The sequence below is a fragment of the Aspergillus brasiliensis genome (assembly GCF_001889945.1).
Source record: "Aspergillus brasiliensis CBS 101740 unplaced genomic scaffold ASPBRscaffold_2, whole genome shotgun sequence".
Lineage (NCBI taxonomy): Eukaryota > Fungi > Ascomycota > Eurotiomycetes > Eurotiales > Aspergillaceae > Aspergillus > Aspergillus brasiliensis.
In genome coordinates this window covers 3,497,202-3,517,830 of record NW_027137443.1, presented here as the reverse complement: position 1 = coordinate 3,517,830, position 20,629 = coordinate 3,497,202, and the positions used below count along the sequence as shown (strand labels likewise).

At 51.4% G+C, this 20,629-nt stretch overlaps 5 protein-coding genes across 5 annotated transcripts; 3 read left to right on the top strand and 2 right to left on the bottom strand.

The window, feature by feature from the left end:
- Window positions 1-5: 5 nt before the first annotated feature.
- Window positions 6-1,410, bottom strand: fma-AT (acetyltransferase fmaC). Its single transcript, XM_067619694.1, has 2 exons — window positions 1,014-1,410; window positions 6-903 (listed from the first exon to the last, which is right to left on the bottom strand). The coding sequence occupies exons 1-2, from the start codon at window positions 1,119-1,121 to the stop codon at window positions 109-111; spliced, it is 903 nt and encodes a 300-aa protein (XP_067483867.1). The 5' UTR covers window positions 1,122-1,410; the 3' UTR covers window positions 6-108.
- A 1,946-nt stretch (window positions 1,411-3,356) lies between these two features.
- Window positions 3,357-11,696, top strand: fma-PKS (polyketide synthase fmaB). The gene is made up of 16 exons (XM_067619245.1): window positions 3,357-3,816; window positions 3,880-3,997; window positions 4,075-4,191; window positions 4,256-4,275; window positions 4,368-4,678; window positions 4,741-4,824; window positions 4,881-5,004; window positions 5,059-5,682; window positions 5,770-7,179; window positions 7,270-9,131; window positions 9,199-9,405; window positions 9,462-9,539; window positions 9,601-9,675; window positions 9,759-10,096; window positions 10,163-10,643; window positions 10,697-11,696. Exons 1-16 carry the CDS (start codon window positions 3,432-3,434, stop codon window positions 11,540-11,542), a joined length of 7,080 nt encoding a protein of 2,359 aa, XP_067483866.1. The 5' UTR covers window positions 3,357-3,431; the 3' UTR covers window positions 11,543-11,696.
- A 638-nt stretch (window positions 11,697-12,334) lies between these two features.
- On the top strand, window positions 12,335-14,154 carry ASPBRDRAFT_145701 (NAD-dependent epimerase/dehydratase family protein). Its single transcript, XM_067619244.1, has 4 exons — window positions 12,335-12,488; window positions 12,540-12,724; window positions 12,778-13,483; window positions 13,562-14,154. The coding sequence occupies exons 1-4, from the start codon at window positions 12,445-12,447 to the stop codon at window positions 13,710-13,712; spliced, it is 1,086 nt and encodes a 361-aa protein (XP_067483865.1). The 5' UTR covers window positions 12,335-12,444; the 3' UTR covers window positions 13,713-14,154.
- Window positions 14,120-17,259, bottom strand: ASPBRDRAFT_192737 (ATP-binding protein; the record flags this gene model as incomplete). Its single annotated transcript, XM_067620516.1, has 4 exons — window positions 14,120-14,988; window positions 15,059-15,532; window positions 15,594-15,891; window positions 15,946-17,259. 4 exons carry the CDS (start codon window positions 17,257-17,259, stop codon window positions 14,120-14,122), a joined length of 2,955 nt encoding a protein of 984 aa, XP_067483864.1.
- Window positions 17,260-18,284: 1,025 nt separating this feature from the next.
- Window positions 18,285-20,480, top strand: ASPBRDRAFT_192736 (uncharacterized protein; the record flags this gene model as incomplete). The annotated part of the gene is made up of 5 exons (XM_067620515.1): window positions 18,285-18,400; window positions 18,478-18,811; window positions 18,864-19,443; window positions 19,500-19,580; window positions 19,639-20,480. 5 exons carry the CDS (start codon window positions 18,285-18,287, stop codon window positions 20,478-20,480), a joined length of 1,953 nt encoding a protein of 650 aa, XP_067483863.1.
- Window positions 20,481-20,629: the final 149 nt, after the last annotated feature.

Genomic DNA, 20,629 nt, shown 5'->3' with positions numbered 1-20,629 from the left:
AACACAATACACAAGCAATAAAATCTAGTGAAGCAATATTCTACTCAATCACTCATCAGGTCCCCGTAGGATGTCATCAGGGTGATTAGCACTACACCATCCGGCCAATCAAGGCTTCGGCCCAAAGATTTCCCAGCAATACTCAATCTGCTTCTGCAGACCCTCCTCAGCATAATCCCCCGTCACCACACCACGATGTGGCTGACCCGGAGCCCAGAACAACTTCTTTGGTCCGGGGACGTTATCATAAATCTGCCTCTGCAGATGGGCGGGCGAAATCTCATCCAATTCCGGAATCAGCAGCATCGCGGCCGTATTCGGACTGAGGAACCGCATGGTAGACACCGGGTCATACTGCACCAGCTGGAAGTACGACTGGAGGGTCATCTCGGGGCTGAAGTTGGGCGCGACGGTTTTGCGGGCCCGTTGCGACAGTTCGTAGTCCTCCTTGGAGTACGCCGGCCCGAATCCCACGGGGTTCTTGCCCTCCTCGTTGACGACGGGGACATAGTACGGGGGGTTGCCTTTGACGGTGGACTCTCGGTCCTTCATGGCGTTCTTGAGCATCTTCATCGAGGCTGGGGAGGGGTTGATGTCCTGGATCATGGGGCACACGGAGATGACGAGTTTGGCGCGTGGGTCGAGCGATGCCGCCCCGAGACAGACGGCGCCGCTCCAGGAGGCGCCCCAGAAGGCGATCTTGTTGGGATCGACGATGGGGAGACCTTTGAGGTACGTGAGTGCGTCGCTGTAGTCGGTGACGTTCCGGATTGGGTCGACGTGGTTGCGTGGTTGACCCTCGCTGTCGCCGTAGTTGCGGGGGTCATAGGCGAGTGCGGTGATTCCGTTGCGTTGGTACTGTAGGGCGATGTCACTGACTAGGATTTCTTTGACGAGGTGGAACTAGATGGGTGTGGTAAGCTTGAAGGCTTCAATGGCATCATAGTGCTAGCACAGCGGATGAGAGTAGACAGATAGAGGGAGTATATAGATAAAGTCGAAGAGGTGCGTACCCCCGGAGTGAGAATGATGGCTGGCCCACGGCTCTCAGCAGGATAGAGATCTCCCCTCAGAGTAAGCCCATCAAGGGTCTTGAACTCGACTCTCTGCTTGCTAGACATGGAGGCTGGGTGTCGAGTCGATGGAAGAAGGGAAGTTTGAAGGATATGGCTGCGAATGATGCTCAATTGGAGTTATTGTGACAGGAGAGTCTTTGGCGAATAATTTATTGTTTAGTACGGCAAGCTGCCCTTTTATAACCCGGTCATGCTGTCATGTTGGAGAAGAAATAACACGCCAGGGAGGAAGGCGACAACTTTCCGCGCGAGATGCCGGCATTAGGTGACCTTTCACCCGGTTCAGATTTCCCAGCGCTTGCGGAAGACGGCGGACTCTGATAGCATGGATCTGTATGCAGTAGAAAGACATGCTACAATACACTCCGTCGGGGAATCGGGGGTAAATATGCTTTCTTTTTCCCCTGCTTGCCTTCTCCGAAGACCGGCGGCCGGACTTACTTGTCTTTCCTCATTTTCGGATTTGCTTTTTGTATAACTGCAGCCATCATCACACACAGTTCACTAGTCTCCCAGCCTGCCAATTGAGATACGGATTTCTGATCCACCGGGAAATAATACGCTTTTTACTACAAATCTTACTGCCAATAAACTCAGAAGCAACCGGGCCACTGATGCTGCTGATATGGAACTTATTACTGATTTCTACTATAGATATATGTAGACATGATCTGGATAATTATAGCTCCTGATTTGCAGCGTTTCTCAAGAGATCCAAGCCTTGGTATACTGTTCCAAAGGCATATTATTCTCGAGGAATTACATGGATAGGAAGCCGGGTGGTGGCTCAGAAACGCCTTGTGTTGTCATTTGGCAGGTTTCACTCGAGGGTGCCTCTTCTGCTTACTTGCATTTGGAACTATTGAAAAGTCTGCAGATCAGAATCCCGATCTGATGTTGCAGCCGTTCAATAGTCGATCATTATGTCACTATCTCGGGGGAAATATCTGACGGTAAAAAGTAATTATTATAAAACAAATCGGGCAATCAAACACTATCGAGTGACCCACAGCGCTACTTACCATCCCATCTGATCTAATACTATCCGATCTCCGGCCTCTGACCAGATCACTCGCTGTAGGGGGAGAAGAGGGCGAGAGTACCGCCGAAGAGTCCGTACCTTTGGGTTCGGCCGGAAAAGATGTCCGCCTATTCCTAACCAGCCCTAATGGTGAAAGCTTGAGAGCAGGATAAGCTGCCCAGCGACATGTCCGCCAGTCCGGTTTCTGAGATACGAGGAAAAACAGGTTTCTGGTCTGCCTGAATGCGCAAACAAGCCCTTGGGTGACACGGCAACATGGACGATGGCGGCCAGGCCCGCGGTGGCGTAATGGTAGATCACTACCTGGGAACCCCTGTAAGCCTGGGACTGCAGGCTCAGAGTCTATTACGGGTGCCTACTCTATCTGAAGATATCAACGAAGAAAGTTTTGAGAAGTTGATTCATTTGGAATCGATATTGGACTCACGATAGAGTATACCTACTATGATAGAGAAAGGACAAGTTTCTCGATAGTTCCTCACATATGTTTCGTAAATATACTAAAATCGATTTCTGTATGAGAATTATAGAGAGCAACTATGCAGCAAATGAAACAGGGATCTATATCCCGCAGGCATCTAGCCTTACGTTACGCAATGACAAATCGGGCTGCGAAGTCTGTCTGTATGAGGCTTCTGAATCTATGCGGTCCATTTATCCGGGATTCTACGGAGTTGAATAGCCTTAGTGCCAGGCAAATGTAATATCTCTTCAGCTGCTACATGCATTCAGGCGGATGCATTAGGTTACACATGCATAAGTTCAGTAAAACTAATCTAAATCGATGACATCTATGCTGATAGGCGGCGAGCAGAAACAATGCCACTCAGTGCTATCTACTACAAACCAATCGTCATCGTGAGGACAATGACCTATCTTGTACCATGATGTATCCCTGTACACTCTCTACATGCATTGAAAATCACACTTCCAGGATGATCCTATCCGATCTGGTTAATATCAACAAGCTAGAGCAGGTCAGACTCCACACCACCTAGACAGTGAGGTATCGGCTTCAGCTCTCAACCTGTGAAATCGTAGTATTCAAACAACCATCGCTTCGGTCGAATTACAACGGAATATCGTAACGGAGTTGAGAGGGATGAGGATGAAACAGCGAACATCAGTTGCCTTGGAACTTTTTGACTGACGCGAAGGGATAAGAGAAGCTGCGTTCAAGAAGCACCAGTGTATATATAGTGGTAGCAGTACACCTCCAGACCAATCCATCCACACCAACCGAATTGACTTCTGAATCCCCCTTCTCACTCACATAAACTTTGACATCAAAGAAACAGACACACGACAAAGCAATGGCTGAACCAATCGCGATCGTAGGCATGGCATGTCGCCTGCCTGGAGAAAACCTCTCGCCCTCCCAGTTTTGGGAGTTTCTCAAACGTGGCGGCCTTGCCTCCAGTGACGTCCCCGAGTCTCGGTTCACCATTGATACTCACTACGACGAGACTCGCAAGCCTCATTCTATGAGAACGCCTGGTGGCAAGTTCCTCGAGAACGTCGACCTGCGCGACTTCGATGCCGGCTTCTTCAATATCTCCCCTGGTGAGGCAACGGCCATGGACCCGCAGCAGCGCTTGCTGCTGGAAGTCGTCTATGAGTCCCTGGAGAATTCTGGTATTCCGCTCAGTGCTGTGAACGGGGCCCAGGTGGGATGCTTCGTTGGTTCATTTCTCTCAGGTACAAACCCCCCCAATAATTGACTTTGTGGCATGTCACTAACGCTGCGTGTGTGATTTCTAGATTACGACTACATACAGGCCCGGGATCCCGATAACCGGCCAAACTTCATCTTGACTGGCATTGGGCGTGCGATCTTGAGTAACCGGATCAGCCATGTCCTGAACCTCAAGGGGCCAAGGTAAGGCAGATATCAGATTTCTTGTATTGGGAAACCCTGCCGAAGTGCAATGCTAACCTGTTATTTCGTCAAAATAGTATGACGATCGATACTGGCTGTTCGGGAAGTTTGGTAGGCGTCGACGTGGCGTGTCGATATCTGAGTGCTGGGGACGTGGATTCTGCCATTGTTGCAGCATGCAATCTCTTCTTCAGGCATGTTCAATCCCCTCTACAATCACCGTCTACCATTCATGCTTCCAGCTAACCATTAAAATAGTCCAGAACATACCACAGACCGTAAGTGGAGCCAGAGCCTGATAATATCCCCTATTCACCATCTCCTATCCCCCCGTCACAATAGACTGAGCTAATCACTCTGGACCGTACAGCTAGTTCAACGGGTGCTATCTACACTGGCACCGGACAGTGCCACACGTTCGATGCCAAAGCCGACGGATATGCCAAAGCAGAGGGAGTGGGGTCAGTAGTGCTCAAGCGCCTCAGCGATGCCATCCGTGACCGCGATCCCATTCGTGGCGTCATTCGGGGGTGGGCTGTCAACAGTGATGGCCAGACGGCAGGCATTTCCACTCCAGATGCAGTGGCACAAGCCGAATGTATCCGGGCAGCTTATGCAAAGGCTGGCATTGAGGATCGCAGTCTAACGCCGTACGTCGAGTTTCACGGCACAGGCACCAAGGTGAGTCAAAATCCATGCATCTTCAACCTTATCTTCAGCTGACATGGGACCGTGAACTACAGAGAGGCGATTTGACCGAAGTAGAAGGCATTAATCTGGCCTTTGAACCCGCCAAAAACCGAGATCAACCCCTTATGATTAGCTCCGTAGGTCTTTTGGAAATCACCCTAGCACGTCAGAATTATGCTAACATTTGGGACAGGTTAAAAGTAACATCGGACACGGTGAAGCAGTGGCCGGTCTCAATGGTCTCCTCAAGGCCATTCTGACCGTCGAGAATGGCCTCATTCCGGGCAACCCGACATTCCTAAAGCCGAGTCCACTGAGTAAGACCAGCATCCACGCCCAAGATGTTCGTTTTATACTGACCGTGGGAACAGTTGACTTGGATAAATTGAATTTACATGTCAGCAACAGGTCCACCCCTTGGCCGCAGAATGCTCTGCGGCGTGCCAGTGTCAACTCATTTGGCTACGGAGGCACCAACTGCCATATTGTACTCGACGGGGCCGATCTGTGGATGGATCCGTCGGGCCCCTTCCATAAATCATCGTACAACTCCAAGATGGGGGGGATCATGCTGGATGACGACAGTGATGATGAGGAAGAGGTTGGTCACAAGCGACCCTTCCTGCTTGTGCAGTCCGCCAGCGATGAACACTCCTTGAAGAACAACTGCAAGGAGCTGGCTCGACACTTTTCCAAGATCAATGTCAAGGCCGAGCTACGGGATGTCGCCTATACGCTGTCGGAGCGACGCAGCCACCACATGCACCGGGCCTTTGCCATCACTGATCGGCTGCAGATCAACGAGAGTGACTTTGTGCATGGCAAGGTCGATGTGCAGGTGCCCCGTGTCTGCTTTGTCTTCACTGGACAAGGAAGCCAGTGGCCACAGATGGGCAAGGAAGTCCTTCAGGCATTCCCCATTGCCGCTGACACTATTAAGGAACTGGATGCGGTTCTACAAACCCTTCCGGAGGCACCCTCTTGGAAGCTCTGGGGTATGTCTCGCAGTCTCTCCTCTTTATAATTCCCTATGTCGCCATCATGTGTGAATACATCGAGTCACCACTGACCGTAACAAACAGACGAACTCACCGAGTCACGAGATGGTAGCCATATCCGTCAACCGGAGCTATCACAGCCATTGGTGACCGCTCTTCAGCTAGCCCTGGTCGAGCTCTTCCGCAGCAGTGGAATCAATCCCCAAGGAGTTGTAGGCCATTCCTCGGGAGAAATTGCGGCAGCCTACGCGGCCGGCTACATCTCCAAAGCCGACGCCATCAAGATTGCCTTCTACCGGGGCTACGCTGCCAAGGTGCACCCGATGGAGTCGGTCGGGATGATGGCAGTAGGACTGGGCCCCGAAGAAGTGCAGCCATACATCGAGAAGCACCAGGATCTGGTCCAGATTGCCTGCATCAACAGCCCTAAGAGCGTCACACTGTCCGGGCGTGTCGACGGACTGGAGGCTGTCAAGGAGCCCCTAACCGCCGATGGTCACTTTGCGCGCCTGCTGCAGGTGGACCTTGCCTATCACTCGCGCTTCATGACGGAGATTGGCGATTCCTACTACTCCTTCCTGCAGTCAAATATCGCGAGCGGAGAAACTGGGACTGATACTACCACGATGTTCTCCTCCGTGACGGGATCACGCATGCAGGACATCCCCGACGCGCGTTACTGGAAGCAGAACATGGTATCCCCCGTGCTCTTCTCCGGCGCCGTCCAGGAGATGGTCAATGCCCACCGGGGTAGCAATATCGTGATCGAGATAGGTCCCAGCGCCACGCTAGCAGGACCGGTCAAGCAGATCACCGAGAGTGTGACTCAGACGGGCACAAGCGTCAAGTACGCCGGTCTGCTTAGTCGCAAAGAGGGCCTGCTGCCACTCTTCCGGACGGTGGGTGACCTGTACAATTCAGGCGTGTCCGTCCAACTGGACTCACTCAACCGGACGCGCGATGACGAGACCACCAAGCCGGCGGTGCTGGTGGATTTGCCCAACTACGCCTGGAACCACACCACCAAGTACTGGTATGAGACGCGGCCCAGTCGCGACTGGCGGTTCCGCCGCTTCAAGCACCACGACTTGTTGGGGAGCAAGATCCTTGGAACGGCGTGGCAGTCGCCGTCATGGTCCAAGATCCTGCACCTCCGTGACCATCCCTGGTTGAAGGATCACCGGATTGGCGACGATGTGGTGTTCCCAGCAGCTGGGTATATCTCGATGGCCATGGAGGCCTTGTACCAGGCCAAAGTGGCCACTGAGGCAATCCAGCCGCTGGACCGAAATGAGCTGCAGTACCAGATCCGGGACCTCCGTTTGATCAAGGCAATGGTGTTGGATGAGAATATCCCCGCCGAGATCCAGCTCAGTCTGGAGTCTCACGGTTCTTCCGGTAGCCCCTGGTCCCGGTTCAAGATCTCCTCATTGAAGGACGATGTTGCGGACGTAAACTGCTCCGGCTTGATTCGCCTGGATCAGGCTGCGCCAGGTATGGCTGTTCTCCCTCCCCCCCCTTTCCCTTTCCCCCCAGTTCGTTTCCTGTTGGGGAGTGCAACGATGAAGATGCTAATAAGAGTAGCGGTTGTGTCACCTCCGGACCTAACGCTGAAGGGCGCCCAGACCCAAGGGGCTCTATGGTACTCTAGCCTGACGAATGCAGGCCAGAACTACGGGCCGGCGTTCCAACGCATTCAGGGAGTGAAGTCCCTGCCTGGGGTTCGGCGAACTGTGTCAGAGCTGCTCATCCGGGACGAGGCGCAGGAAAAGGGCCAGTCGTCTTATCCCCTGCATCCTGCCCCCATGGACACCATCTTGCAGTGCATGCTGACCGTGGTCTGGCAAGGAGATCGCACGGCGATTCCGGGTCCTGCGGTCCCCGTGGAATTCGACTCCTTCACCATCTATCCCATGGCCGGATCCTCGACGACCGCTACTTGTTTGGCCACTGCCAATTACAAGGGTCATGGCCGTCCTACGGATCCCCATAGTCTGAAAAGTCATGCCAATCTGTATGATACCCAGACTGGTGTGCTACTAGCGTCAGTCGAAGGCATGGTCGTTCAGCCGCTGAGTAGCTCAGGGGGTGACCGGGTCGATACGTCTCCTGTAGCCCCGGTGTGGCGTCCCGATGTGTCACTCTTGCAGGCCCCAGCCCAAAGCCCCAAGGCCACCATGGATATGCCCATACGGGAGGTGCAGGCTGTGATTGACCTCATCGTCCACAAGACCCCCTTCTTGAACGTGGTCGAAGTCAATCTCACCCAGGCATCGACCAGCCTCTGGCTTGGAGGTGCTGAAAGCAAGCAGAACCGCAAGTTCCGAGACTATCGCTACTTGCTGGCTGACGCTGATGCGGCCAATGAGGCCCGTGAGGAACTGGCGGACCGAGGCGTGCATGTCGGATATATTCACCCGGCCAGCCCTAAGCTGGGAACGATCTCAGGCGAAATCGACCTGCTCATTGTCCACTACGAAACAGACACCCAGCTCCAGACATTGCAGGTCCTGGTCCCCGAGGCCCTGACACTGCTCTCGCCCACCACTGGAACCGTTCTACCAGTACAGAAACAGACTGCCCATGCTCTGACCAATGGAAATACTCCCACAAAGCCCTCAGAGGCCATAGACCAGATACTCCAAGCCGCCAGCTACACCTCTGTCCTGACTGCTGAGGATGCAGCTGGCTCGGGCACCCTATGGAGAGGCCCCAATTTGACCCCCATTTCGGCAGAGAAGCGCACAGTTGCCATTGCGCGGTTCCGAGGGGACGCCCTTCCATTTGAGTCCTTGGCCAAGGCCCTTGAACAGTACAACTACGACTTCGAGGAGCACTTCTATCCGTTTACCAAGATCCCCACGGACGCCCTAGTCTTGGTGGTCGATGAAGTCCAATCATCACTGTTCGCCGAGGCAACAGACAAGATCTGGAACGGTTTCAAGACGCTTGTGGAGAAGCACTGCCGCATGGTCTGGGTGACCCGAGGCGCACTAATCGAGGTCAGCAACCCGACCAACGTGGTCAGCCATGGTCTGCTCCGTACTGCTCGGCTGGAGGACCCGTCCCAAGCCATTATCAACCTTGACATCGAAGGGGACATCGAATCTGCCGCCGGATGTGCGTCTATTGCGGAGATACTCTTCCGCGTGGAGCATCTGGAGCGTGGCAAGGCCGCCGATTGTGACTTCGCCGAGCGCGGTGGACTGCTCCATGTTAGTCGGATTGAGAAGCAATCCGCAATTGAGGGTTTCCATGAGCCACTGGGCCGTTCGCAGCCACTGACCGACCTGAAGATGCACGAGTCGAACTCCATTATCCGTCTGCAGACTGGGACCGTGGGTTCTGTTGAATCCCTACGTTACGTCCAGCTCCCCTCTGAGCAGTCAGAGCTATCAGATGATAAGGTCGAAGTGGAGTTGTATGCCTCTGGTCTGAACTTCAAGGTAAGCATTCAATTACATCCGTGTCCCCAACAAAGGTGGCAGTACTAATGGAAACCTCCATTTTCAGGATATCGCCATTTCCATGGAACTGGTCGACGAAGACGAGCACATGCTCGGCAGTGAAGGTGCAGGCATTGTTCGCCGAGTTGGCCGCAATGTCTCTGGCCTGCGATGTGGAGATCGAGTCGCGGTGATTGCGCAGGGCTGCCTTGCCAATCGTATCCATGCGTCCCCATCCAACGTCATCCGCATCCCCGATAGTATGTCCATGGAGGTATGTGCCCAGCCTGTGCCCATCTTCGAGCTGGAGGTCACTAATAATCCACACAGGCAGCGGCTTCAATCCCCGTCGCCTACTGCACGGCGGTCTTGTCCCTCCTCCATCTGGCTGGTCTCAAGAAATCCCAGGTAAATTTCTTCCGTTGGCTGCTGGCCCTCTCTCTTTTCGAGACCTACTAACTCTCCCAAGTCAATCTTGATCCATTCCGCCACAGGTGGTGTAGGATATGCCTGTATTAAGTTGGCGAAGTATATTGGTGCCGAGGTAAGACAAAACCATGAGCATCATTCTCCCGCAACGAATGCACACCACTGTCCGGTGACTGACTTGGCCTGTTGCTTTTGTAGATATACGCGACTGCTGGATCAGACGAAAAGAGAAACTATCTGCATGAGGCCCACGGCATTCCGAAGAGCCACATCTTCTCCTCTCGAGACTCCTCGTTTGCCCCAGGCATTATGAACGCCACAAATGGCAAAGGAGTCGATGTGGTGATCAACACCATGATGGGAGAGATGCTGGAACATTCCTGGCGTATCTGCGCCCAGGATGGTGTGCTCGTCGAACTTGGCAAGGCCGACATCCGGTCTAGGGGTTATTTGTCCCTTGAGCCTTTCGACCGTGGCTGTTCCTTCCGAGCCCTGGATCTGACCCTGGTGTTGGCTCAACCTGAGAGAATTAGCAGGTATTATATGCTTTTCCTTATACCCGGTCGATAAAACAGTGTTATATATTCTGACGGTTAATCTAGGGTCCTACGAGAAGTCTTCCAGCTCATCGAGGCCGGCCATGTCCCCCCAGTGGAAGAGCGGACGGTGAGCACATATGAAAAGGTCAAGGATGTCTTTGTGCAGATGCGGTCTGCCCGTCATCTGGGCAAGCTGGTCCTAAGCAATGGTGAAGGCCAGGACTATGCCGTGCCCGTGCAGGCAGCCGTTCAGCAACCGGCCATCCGAAACAACGTCTCCTACCTCATTATCGGAGGCCTGCGTGGCGTCTGTGGTCGCTTTGCCATCTCTCTGGCTCGTTGGGGGGCCCGTAACTTGGTGGTCATGTCGCGCTCCGGCCTGGGCGATGACAAGTCGCAGACCATCATCGAGGCTTGTCGTCGCTTGGGCTGTACGATCGAAGACATCCGCGGCAACGTCCTGTCGGCGGCCGATGTTGGTCGTGTCTTCGCCACAGCGCGGCTCCCCATCGCCGGTGTCGTTCAAGGTGTCATGGTGCTGAACGTAAGGTTCCTTTCCTCTTTTCCATTCCTGACACCGAACTAATCAATCAATAGGATAAACCATTGGAAACAATGACCCTGGAAGAGTTCCAGAGCACGTTGTCAGGCAAGCTGCACGGAACGTGGAACATTCACAATGCCGCCGCTGAGCGCAAGCTATCCCTGGACTTCTTCAGCATGTTGTCCTCCATCCTCAGTGTCATGGGACACGCTGGACAGGCCAACTATGTTGCCGGCAATATATTCCTCGACGCCTTCGCCGAGTACCGCCAAAGCCTGGGTCTACCCGCGCACAGTATCAACCTCAGTGCCGTCGAGGACATCGGATACATCGCCGAGAACCAGGGTAACTGGCAACGCCATCTTCCCCTGAACGATATCGCATTGATCCGCGAGAAACATCTGGACTCCATCCTTCGAGACTCCCTTCTCCAACAGATGGACCCCAGCCAGAAGCGCACCGGAATCACCCAGCTCGTGGTTGGAATGCGCGAACGGATCAAGCCCGAGTCGCACTATGCCAAAGACAACCGCTTCCTCCCTCTCATCGCGCACGGCGACGGCGAGGATCGCGCAGACGACTCAGGTAAATGCAGTGGTGAATTGGCTAATTTCATCGACGTGGCTACCTCAGCGAGTGACCCAGCTGCTGTGGTCGGTCACGCTGTCAATCTCTTCAACGTCCAGTTGACCAAGTTCTTGCATTTGGCGGAGCCCATGGAGCCGGCGAAGCCTTTGGGGGCCTACGGATTGGACTCGCTGACCGCGATGGAATTCCGGAATTGGCTGCGTGATACTCTGGCTGTGGAAATGTCTACCCTTGACATCGCTAGTGCTGGGTCCCTTTACTCTCTGTCTGAACGCTTCGTGTCCAAGTTCTTGGCCGCGCGTAAGCAGTAGGGGAGGGCTGCTTGGATTGACCATGTCTATTAGCTAGGTGTGTACTTCTGTAGTAATGGACAAATGTTGCAGTTGTTGGATCACTCCATGTGTGTTATACAACCGGATGAACAATTAGGGGATAGTTAGTATAGGACACAATCAATGTAACCCCTTTCATATGATAACATCTGATTTTATCAAACAGTCTTGCTGATATGTCACTGGAGCCGTTTATAACCTTACTAATCTTAAGCTATAGATAGTAACAACGAAACGATAAGAACATATGTAGGCTTCAACCGAGAAAACTGAAGAAAGCAGCAGACCGCGAAGCCCAACATATCAATCATGCTCAGATCAAGCATCAACTACAATATACTATCCGAGTTTCCATGGCTAATTAACTGGCTAACTGGCTAACAGTGACCAGAAACGTTACAATAATAACCACCATCCACGGCTGTTAGGGGATTTGTAAGCGACACTGAAGAAGATAGCACGTCTTACCAATAACATACAAATTAACATGTCAGCCACCAGTGCACGGAAGTGGCCAAAACCCGGAGTCCGAATCCTTCCACTAAGAGTCAGGGCCATCGGCGTTACAACGCCGTCCACAAACCGTATGGACCATTTGCAACCCATAGCTATATGGTACTCTATAGCCTTTGCGGCAGTCACTCAACTATGTTCAGACTTCCGTTCCGAACGCCGAGCTGTAGGCCCCGAATCCCGTGTGAGTTAATCTATAGAGCGTCCACCAGGAGACACGTCTTCGATGTCGCAAACACTAGATCAACAAATGATTTTGCTGAATTGCATGATACCTCGAAGGACATCTAGACCTTAAATACCAGGCTCTCGCCCAAAAACACATCTTAATTAATGGCACTCGTAACCTCTCACCTTCATACATCGCTATGACAACCCGGTCACTACTTATCACCGGAGTCTCCGGATACATGTATGTAAGCTCGATTATCAGTCATATAGACCATACCCTAACATGCTGCAGTGGAGGAACCATCCTATCCGCACTCCTCAAAGACCAAAGCCAATGGACAAAGCAACTCAAGATCAACTGTCTCGTGCGAAGTGAATCACAAGCCAGCGCCGTGCAGAAACTAGGCGCCAGCCCTATCATAATCACCAGCTTCAACGAGATAGAGCGTCTTGAGAAGATTGCCGAAGACTATGACAGTATGTCTCAGTTACCCTCTTAACATCAGATCACCCTATACTCACTCCTACAGTCATAATCCACGCCGGCGCAGGCTGGCACACCCCCTCCGCGCAAGCCCTCATCACCGGGCAAGGCACACGAAAGAGCAAGATCCAAACCAGTCATTCAATACACTACATCCAAATCTCCGGAACCATCAACCTCAGCGACCGACCCTACACAGACAACTACACCGACACGCATCTCTTCACCGACGAAGAAGACATCTACTCGTTCGAAAAGTACCGCGAATCCCGGGAGACGCATCCCGCGCGCACCACCGACATCGCCGTCATCGAGACCGGCGAGGCCGTCGGCGTAAACACATATATTATCATGGCGCCGACGATCTTCGGCCAAGGTACTGGCCCGTTTAATCGCTACTCGATGCAGCTTCCGTCCTTGATTGCGGATGCACTTAGCTCCGGTGTCGTTAGTGTTATAGAGAAAGGAAATACCGTATGGAGCCATGTACATGTCGAAGACCTGGCTGGTTTGTTTGTCGTGTTACTTGACAAGATCTGCGCGGGGTTGGATATTCCATCTGGGAAGAAGGGTATCTATTTCTGTGAAACGGGTGAGCATTCGCATCGAGAGTTCTCGACTCGTCTGGCTGCCGCTGCTTATGAGTTGGGGGTGTTGCGCTCTTCTGGTGTTAAGGAGATTACTCTGCAAGAAGCGGGAGAGAGGGTGGTGTTTGGGGGTATCTCGACGGCTGAGCTGGGTTATGCTTCTAAGTGAGTTGAGCTGGTTTCCCCCTCAGTAACGGTATAACTCAAGTGGATGAGAACTTACCTCTTTATTCACAATTATAGTGCTCGAACTAAGGCTATACTGGGCCGCAAACTGGGTTGGATGCCCTCGCACGGTGAGGAATGGGAAACCAATTTCCGTGATGAAGTCACCGCGTTTATCAAGAATCCTCCAGGTGAGCGCGAAATCCCAGAGTTCCTGAGGAGGCACTAAATATACGTGTTTGTATATATACGGCTTTCGGATGCCTTGGATTCTTGGTCTTGGACATTCGAAAGAGACTAGAAGAGACATATACAACAGAAGACATACCACAGAGTGCCAATGCTATACCTCGGGTGGCTATGTGTAAGTTCTGAGTCTCAATTGCTTTGGGTACAAGACCATACTATGTTCGAAGTGTTCTTCTCTTTACACCTTGATCTTATGGAACTTGTCGTTAAGTACTTCAGTGTACCTATTTGGTAGCCTCAGAGCCGGACGAATTGTGTCAAATGAGTACACGTCCATTTCCCAGTTTTAATGGTATACCTGGTAAGGGCATGATAGCCAGTATATATTGGCCATGCTTGTAATCTCAGATACTAATGAAGCGATACAAAGCATTCCAGGTCTTGGAATCACGCCTCACTGCCACTGCCTGTTTCAGAAGACGAGGAAGACTCTGATGGCGGCGGCTCTTTCTTGGACTTTTTCGACGATGACTTGGTTTTCGATTTACCTTCTTTCTTTTGGTTATCACTTCCCTTTCCTTTATCCTTTTTTCCATCCTTACCCTTCTTTTTCTGATCTGATTTCCCCTTTCTGGACTGTTGGACCTTCGTGCCTGACTCAGAACCACTTTCACTATCTCCCTGACTGGTCGTTTCACTGTCATCTGTTTCCGTTTCCTCTTCGGACTCATCGTCATCGCTATCAAAGGTCGGCCATGCCTTCTGCATTCCCTTCTTACGGGGTTTGGATGTAGTCTGTTTCCGTCGGGAGGAGGCATCGGGGAGTTTCTCAGTGAGGTCGTCCCGGCGAATGGCATTATGCGATGCCCGTGTGCGATCCGAGGACCTCACCTGGGTCAGATATAACTCAAAATGGGCGTTGGCATCGGCCACAGCTTGGAGATGTTCGACTTTCAGCTGCGGACACGCCTCGCTATCTGGATTCTCTTTGATCTTGTCCCATTCTGCCAGTGCAACAGCGGTCTGTAAGGCGTTCTTGATCTGTCGGCCGTTCCAGCGGCAGCCGTCTTTCCACAGCCGTCGGGCAAGATTCATGATTTCTTTCCTATCGCATTTGACGGGTAACGGGGAATTCTTATTCTGCAGTTTCAAGCGGTTGATTCCTTTTCGCCAGACTTCAAGAGTTCGCTCGCGGTTGAAGGGTGGGTAATATAAGGCGCAATGGATGCGTGATATGGCGGCTTCGTCGAAGTCGCCTACCCGATTAGTTGTCAGGATCAGGATCCCCGAGTAATATTCCAAAACTCGTAGAAATACTGTCGTCCAGAAAATAGTTAGAGGCCATGAAGTTTATGAAACGGTGGGAAAGCTGTTCAGAAGACCTACCAGATACGAGGCTGTTTTGCCTGATATCTCCTTTAATACGCTCACTGAGAAAGACATCTGCCTCGTCGAGCAGCAAAACACACCCCCATCTCCTGGCCATGTCGAAGAACCGTTCCAGGTTGGCTTCCACCTCCTGGGCACTATCCCCACCGAGATCACCACAAGTAATGGGAAATAGGGGGCGACCGGTGTGGGCAGCGACGCATTCTGCGGTGGACGTTTTGCCAACTCCAGGGGCCCCGTGAAGGAGAATGATTAGACCCCTTCCTTTCCCCTTGACAATGTCAAATTCACGCTTTACAAGTGCGTTAGCAGGTTCCGTGCTCCCTAATGTGCCTCGTGAGCGAGCGTGGGTCTTGACTAATGCTCGCACGATATCACGATGCTTGTCAGGCAGAACAATGTCATCAAATGGATCAGGTTGATCTCCGTCGATAATTCTAATATCCGAAATCAGATCAATGTCTAGTGGATCTGTCGCAGTGTTAGAAGAGTTCGCAGCCACCGGGGGGATATTGTAGAACAGTTGACGTACACCAGGCTCGACTAAGAAGGACGTATCCATAGATTCTGGGCGGGAGGAGTATCAAGCGTTCGTGCGATAGTTGGGTTTCAGTACCTTGATCCTCAAGGAGTGAGGTATTGTGGATAAAATCGGACCGGAACTTCTCCAGCATATCCTTGCTATCATAGAATACTTCCTCGTCATGAGTTTCATCAGGGTCTTCTTCCGTCGGCTCCAGGATCACACCACCACCGTACTCTGGAAGACCGGTCCCAACCTCTTTACTTCGAAAGGCGAGCTCAAAATCAACAATTACATCACTGTCAATCTTTTCGAGTGTCACCCAGAATAAGCCTTTTCAGAAGGGGTATGCGAGACGAACCTCTTCGTATTTGTCGAAATCGCTTTCACGGAGATTCAATCCTTTATACCTTTTATGTGAGACTTTCACCAAATCAATGAACTTCCTGCCGCGTCGAATAAGATCTCCAGAGAGACCTTCACTCGCATATTCCAGTGGATACGCATCCAATGCCGTGATGGGTAGCTGGCCGTCATATGGTCTGATCGATATGGTCTTTGGGAGCGCCCGAATCTCTTTACCGTCAAAGTCAAGGTAAAAGCAGTCGATGACAAGGTTGGTAGGCTTCGTTACAGGTGCTGCTCCAGCATTTCTGTGTCCTGCTGGTCTCCTCCCACCGCACACCTGTAGCACGCGATAGGCCTGATACTTGGGCCTCTTAGTGACGATCACCTGGCCTGGGTGGTACAGATGCCAGAGATAAGGAAAGGGAATGCGCTCCAGCGACCCCTGAGCAATCTGCTGGCGTGCTCTCGTTAGACTCCCTAGGTCATAATCCAGAAAGTGAATTAGCGCTCTCAATCCATCCAACAAGACCCTGGCATGCAGAACATCGTCCCTGGCTTTGGGTTCTACGCCTTTTGCCATATCACCATCGGGAGGCTGTAATGGGCGTAATCCGTATTTGACATGATATGCAAGGTCCACCGGGAGCCATGAGTGCGTGCGTCTCACGGCTGGATCATCTGGATATAGCGTCGCGAGCTTGGAGAACTCTTGTTCTTGCTGTTGCAGTAACTTGCGAAACACGCCATGATGTGAAACGAGGCATCGAAAAGGAGCCACATGGTCAGGGTTTATAGGGTACACACCGACAGCCTTCTCCATTGCCTGTGTCAGTAAACTGTTGGTAATTCTGACTCGATGCGGAAGAAACACCATCTCTGTCGGCTCCTCATCGTGTCCAATTTGCGTTGACCGTTCATGTGGCTGTTCGTCTGGTATACTTTCGGGGGCTGATTTTGGTGGCCCTCCGGCAGCATGTGGCACGTCGGAGGCAACATAGAGGTGGCAGCCAACGCAATGTAATCGGTAATCATCCCATTGAGCGTTTGGTACGTAAATGATCCCATTCTTCCTGACAAAGTACTTTTTTGCTTCCTTGTACCTCTTGAGGGTATTTTTGAAGGAGTCCTCGTCATCGCTGGAATCGGAATCTCCGTCCGTGTCACCGTCAACGACATTTGTATCGTCTTCTCCAGCTTCCGAGGCCGAGGGAAGTTCTTCCCCAATGGCAGATGGTGGGACCTCGTTTGGAGCCTCTTGTACGGTGATAGTAGTATGAACAGGCGAGATAGGCACCGGGGTAACAGCTTCAACAACTGTGCAGTCCATCCTTGATTTGGAATGACTCATGGAGTAATTCCCACTGTGCTATTGATTATAAGGTCTGTCAAGTATCTGATTTTCGTAAAATGGTAATTGAACAGGAGACTAAAGATCGCTTCGTTTGACTGCTCTAGGCGTTCTTAGGCGTATTTTATATGAGATTTGTTGGATATGGGAAGGAGGGAGTGGCAATATCAGCACTAGTATGAGTTCTCATTGCACCTTCCCGCGAATGAGGACGTGGGAATATTCCTAAGTGGCCTGTCCGATTGCCTATTCTTTCTTTCTATCTATTCTTGTGTGGATGGTGGGCGGCATCTCGGAATCTACTGGCCAGGAAAGTCTCGGGATTGAGGTATCGTGCCGGGCTTTAACCATCGGGGTTTCTAAATAAGGGAAGATGCCTCGCAATAGATGGTGCCCGAAATCCCACGATGAGGAGAGGGCACGATACTGATAATGGCGGTCCAATAGTATCGGAACATCAGCTACACTATCCCCGTTAATCCCTGCTAGAACGCGTACCTGGTGTGGGCACTCGGGCGCATACTCTGCAGTAGTTGTGCAGTACACGTCGACGGTCAGTGAGAACTGCGAAAATGCCTCATGAAAAGAAGAAGGTGGGGACTAGTGAGCGGAAGCAATCTGTCGACATTCTGCGAGAAGAGATTTTAGGGGTTGCCAGTTTGTGCTGTGCGAACCACTCACAATAGGTACGGAGCCAGTCAATCGCGAATAAAAAAGCAAACATCTTGGATGATCAGAGGCCGACTGACTGTCTCATGCGCGCCCCCCCCCCCCAAACGCTCTGATTTCCGGTAGTATCGCTGGCCGCTGACTGTCACCTCTTGAAGAAATCCAAATTTTCAGCGGCTTTTGCTTCACGTAGCAGGATCCTATCTGCTTCCGAGGCAGTCTTACATTACCTCTTGATTCACTTGGAATAAGCATAGCTTCTAGCAATGCATTCAAGCAAAGACAAGTCCATCAGGCCGCTGCTTAGGACCTCCGAACAGACGCAACAATCCATGATGCACATTGTCGACAGATACGCCCAGCATGAAGAAGATGGCTCCATACTGGACCCTGTTACTCGGTATAACACCGAAACCCATATGTGGGTTCCAACAGACCCTGCAAGGAATAGGTACATGCTTTAAGACCCTTTAGGTGATGAAGTGCGTGAATTGCCTAAGTAGCGACTGACGAGAAGCACTATGGCAGGCCAAAGCAAAATCTTCCGCCGCTCTCGGTAAACGAAGAAGAACAGAGGTTCCTACAGGCAATGCGAGACTACGAGAACAACGCCAAAACCAAGTATAAAACAGGCATCAACGTGGATGAAGTGCACAGCATGGAGGACCTTTGGCAAAGTGTCGATCTTATCGCAGTCAAGTACAAAAACCGTGAAACAGAAAAGGACATGTGGAATCGGGTTCGAAACGCATTTCGGAATTTGGGGGACCACGAGGCAGCCGTCGAGGGATGGTTAGGTCTTGTGCCAGCCGAATCAAACTACATGAGTGTTGTCTGTGGAGGGCTAAAGTTTATCCTGCATGTATTGTGTAGACCTTGTGTATACGGTGTCTACCACTCGCTGACGAAAATAGGCCATAGCACGAGCCAAGGAGGTGCGCGATGCCATCATCGGTGGCCTCTGTAATATTCCCCTATTGCTGGGTAGTGCTCAGAGAGTTTTGGCCATTCATAAGACTTCCACACCTCTGCGGGCTTGCAGCGATGCTCTATACGTTGCCGTTCTGACAGCTCTGGGCCATATGCTGGTCTACGCCCAGAAGCACACCCTTGGCAAGGCACTGGGGGCATTGCTCCGACAATCAAGCTTTGAGCTAACCTTGACCCGAAGCATCGAGAATGTGCAGAGATGCAGAGATAAATTCAATGAGGAGGCTAACGTATGCAACATGGAGATGGCTAGTCAGATCAAGGATTTATCGCAGGACATCGACAAAACAACTATAGGTATCCGTGAAACGCTGAAAGACTTTATGGTTCTGATCTACAACGAGAAAAAGAGAACGCAAGCGCTCCAAGACCATTATAGCAAGATGGCCAATGCAAAGATTGACAGAAATAATGAGTTACTTGAAAAGGCGACCCCATTGTTGAACACTGTCGCGGACCTCCTTAAGTCTAGCCCACGATTAGCGGATGAAGCATATGTATCTTGTATGTTGGAGTTCACCATATTTTCTTTTTATATGCTAATTATGGTACGCCTAAAGCTCAAAGTTTTTATGCGCCTTCTTCAAACGCAATGATATCCTTTGTATCTGGCCACAGAACTCACGGCGCGGCCCAAGAAGGTCGGTTCAAAAGCTTTGTTTTACTGAATAATGCACCAGAAATGACTGACAAGGTCAGCTTCAGTATATTCTGAACGCGATCTTCGCGACATCGTCCGATCGAGACTCATTTATGAGGAACATCAAGCCCGAACTGATGTTGTCGCTAATCACCAACTTGCGGGAAGGCTATGTCTTGAAGATCAAGATCGTTGCGTGTATGTGATCCGTTCCCCTGAATTGGCAGCCTGGATCCGTACGCCAACCTCCACTATCTTGGTCGTGAACGGCAACTCACCCAAAATCCAATTCCAATCTCCATGGAGTTTCACCGCGGCCAAGCTGGTATACGCGCTCGACATGATGCGGGCCAACAGTCCCGCTAGTAAGGATCAGATAGCTGCGGTTCATTTCTTCTGCGGCGAGCATGTGGATACCAGCAAAGACATAAATTCTCCAACGACCATTGCGAACGAGATTCTGTCACAGCTTCTGTCTTCTTTCAAGCATATCGACCTCATTCCCCTTATTAAGATGGGTGATTTCGAGGGGAGTGACCTGGAAGCAGTGTGTCAACGGATTGAATGCGTCCTAGATCGTCTGCCAGTAACGACGTTTGTCTTCTGCATAATTGACGGCTTGTCATTTTATCTGGCCGACCAGAAGACATCCGAGCAGGCCAACAAGTTACTCCGGTGGCTCATCAAGCTAACGCGCCACCAGCAAAGGGCCAGGAAACGCTTGGAAGTATGCACTTTCAAACTATTTCTTACTGCGCCGCTACGGCTACAAGGATCGTATGTCAAAAAGTTGAGAGCCAATGAAGTGATGAACGTACCGGTCAGGCCTCCTAGAACAGGAGGCTTCACGGAAATGAAATGGGAAGCTGGTGCAGGTGGTCAACTTGGCATGCTGGGATGAGGTGTCTGTAAGCGGTTATGACGGTCTTTGGATGATTGAATGATGCACCAATTTCATAATGAAACTAAAGAATCTGGAAATCAAGCAAGTACCATAACTAACCAGGGAAGCCATTCTTCTACGAACAGAATCTATTTCTTCCTTGACCC